This window comes from Rhineura floridana, chromosome 11, assembly GCF_030035675.1.
Source record: "Rhineura floridana isolate rRhiFlo1 chromosome 11, rRhiFlo1.hap2, whole genome shotgun sequence".
NCBI classification, from domain to species: Eukaryota; Metazoa; Chordata; class Lepidosauria; order Squamata; family Rhineuridae; genus Rhineura; species Rhineura floridana.
The window spans coordinates 31433312-31435998 of NC_084490.1; the positions used below are offsets into that span (position 1 = coordinate 31433312).

A 2687-nucleotide genomic window follows, 5' to 3' on the forward strand; every position below is an offset into this window, starting at 1 on the left:
AGACACTCCTAATGTCTACTGGAAACTATTCTGCAGAACAGTCAGTGCCATTATTCCGCAATTGTTTTGGGGTTTTTTTTTAGTGTTGCAAAGTATTGCTGTACTTCACATATTCACAGAAACAGAAGCAAAAGAGAATGATTTACTATAGAAAACTTCACTAAAATTGCAAAGTTAATCAAACATATTTAAACTGAATATCTGAACAATATCAGCTGTTTTAATATTGTTGCTTCCTCTGTGTTAAAACAAGATCAGCACTGCACATGCCTTGTTTCTGTTATTTGGGCTGACAGCAGGTGTTGCCACCACTTACAATATGCTCAGAGGCACATGTTAGCAAACTCTTCCAAGTTACACAGGAAGCGGACTGGACTGTGAAAAACCATCCCAAATTGTGTTTGCATTTTGACAAATTTGTAGGGCAGTACAATATCTCAGAGAGGAGGTCAGGTCTCCCACTCCCCTGGTGCATTCACTATAGCTGCCCAATTTCCCTGCTTTAAAAGTTGGATAGAAATACCTGTTTGCTACAGTTACATTCTTAAACTGCAAGTTTTTTTGCTGATTAGTGAATTTGTCTGCTTTTTAATCTGGGAGGTAAGAAATAGGATCCTTGCAAGTTTGCTGAGAATGGATTGATCATTTGCAAGCTTATTGTGTTCAGTGGGATTTACTCCCCTGCAATCATGCTTTGGAAAGGTGAAACTGACCATGGGGGATGGGAACTGGGATTATTGGGGAGGTAGAGAAGAGGGGAGGGGATTGGAAGGGGATTGGAGAGGGTAAGGGAGGGATGAAGGCAGGGCGATGACACTTATCAATGAATTAAAGGTAAGAGTCAGAATTGGGAGAGACTTCCAAGATCATATTGTTCAACACACAACTGCTGCAGGAAATAAACTAATACAGCACCCCTGAAAGATGGCGACCCAGTCCCAACTTAAAAACTTCTAAGACTCTTATTTACCAACTTCTCAGGAATTCTGTTCTACTGTGAAATAGCATATGCTCTCTGGAACATCTTCACAAAATCTCATCAAAATGTGTTTCCTTGTAATTTTTGAACACACAGCTAAACATATTCAGTGCTTTCAGTATCCAACTCTAAATCCAAATCCAGGCTTCTTCTGGGAGGAGGGCACAATATAAATTTAGTGAGTAATAATATCATTCATTATACAACTTCTGCTTTTCTATCATTACAGTTATACTCACAATTCATCTTCACAATATAAGACTTGAGAAGTTATTCAAAGAAAATGCTTTGACAGAGCATTTTTAATTTCCTTGTTTCTCATGCTATAGATGATTGGATTTATCAAGGGTGGAACCATTGAATATATCATAGAAAATACCAAATCCAGATGTGATGGGCTGGTAGAGGTAGGCTTGAGGTAAGTAAAGACAGAAATTGTTACAAATATGGAGAAAACAGTGAGGTGAGGAAGGCATGTTGAGAAGGCCTTTTGTTTTCCTTCAGTAGAGGGGATTCTCAGCACTGAGGTGAAGATGTGCACGTAGGTTATAATGATGAAAATAAAACAGCAAAAGGCAATGACAACACTTAACACAAGAGCTCCAATTTCAATTAGGTTCAAATCAGAGCAGACCAGCTTAAGTAATGGTGGGATTTCACAGAAAAACTGATTGACAACATTGGAGCAAAATGGCAATCCAAAGGTTCCTCCGGTGTGTAACACTGCATGGAGAAATCCAGTGATCCATACACTAGCAATCATTTGGATGCAGGCTTGCTTATTCATCAGCATCTCGTATTGTAATGGATTGCAAATAGCAATGTACCGATCATATGCCATGACTGTGAGAAGAGAGAAATCAGATGCTACAAAGAAGAGAAAAAAGAAGATTTGAGCAACACATCCAAAATAGGAAATGTGTCTGGTATTCATGAGAGAATTGGCCATGGATTTAGGGATAATGACTGAAACCTGGCCCAGGTCTTGCATGGCTAAGTTCATCAGGAAGAAGTACATGGGAGTGTGCAGGCGATGGTCAGAGGCAACTGCAGAGATGATAAGAAGATTTCCTGTAACTGTTGCCAGATAATAAACAAGGAACACAAAGAAGTGGAGAATCTGCAGCTCCCGAACTTCTGAGAATTCCAAAAGAAGAAATTCTGAGTGAGAGGATTGATTAATGATGCTTTGTTTCTTCTCCTCCATGTTGCCTGTGGAAGAAAGCAGAAGGATTATTATACTGACAGCAAAGTAGATGGGAGCTACAGTATATGTACTTTTAATTTTAAGATGATGATGATGATTATCATGAGAGTGGTGGACTTATGCTTGTAAACTCGTCTGTTTATGTCACTGAGGTACAGTTTTATTTGAAAGTCTGAAACTCTAAATAAATAAATTACAAGAATACCACATTCCAGGAACTTTTTTTTGAGTGTACAAGTTTTGGCTATATCAGTTCAAATTCACAATGAATACTACCAATGAAATGGTTTCTTCCCTCATTTTTGTGAATGCAATGTGACAGCTCAACTGTAGAAGCGGGGAAGGCTACTTCACACCATCTAAGAAACAAGGATGAAGAGGTGAATTTCACGGTGAGGATATGTTAATAGAGATGCACTTGACAGATGAACCTTAACAAGGGATAATTCAACACAAAGAACACTGGCCATCTTTATCCTTCCAAAAAAAGCTTGAAAGATA

At 38.6% G+C, this 2687-nt stretch overlaps 1 protein-coding gene across 1 annotated transcript; it reads right to left on the reverse strand.

The window, feature by feature from the left end:
* Positions 1–1253: 1253 nt before the first annotated feature.
* LOC133366145 (olfactory receptor 14A16-like) lies at positions 1254–2186 on the reverse strand. Its single transcript, XM_061588914.1, has one exon. The coding sequence runs from the start codon at positions 2184–2186 to the stop codon at positions 1254–1256; it is 933 nt and encodes a 310-aa protein (XP_061444898.1).
* Positions 2187–2687: the final 501 nt, after the last annotated feature.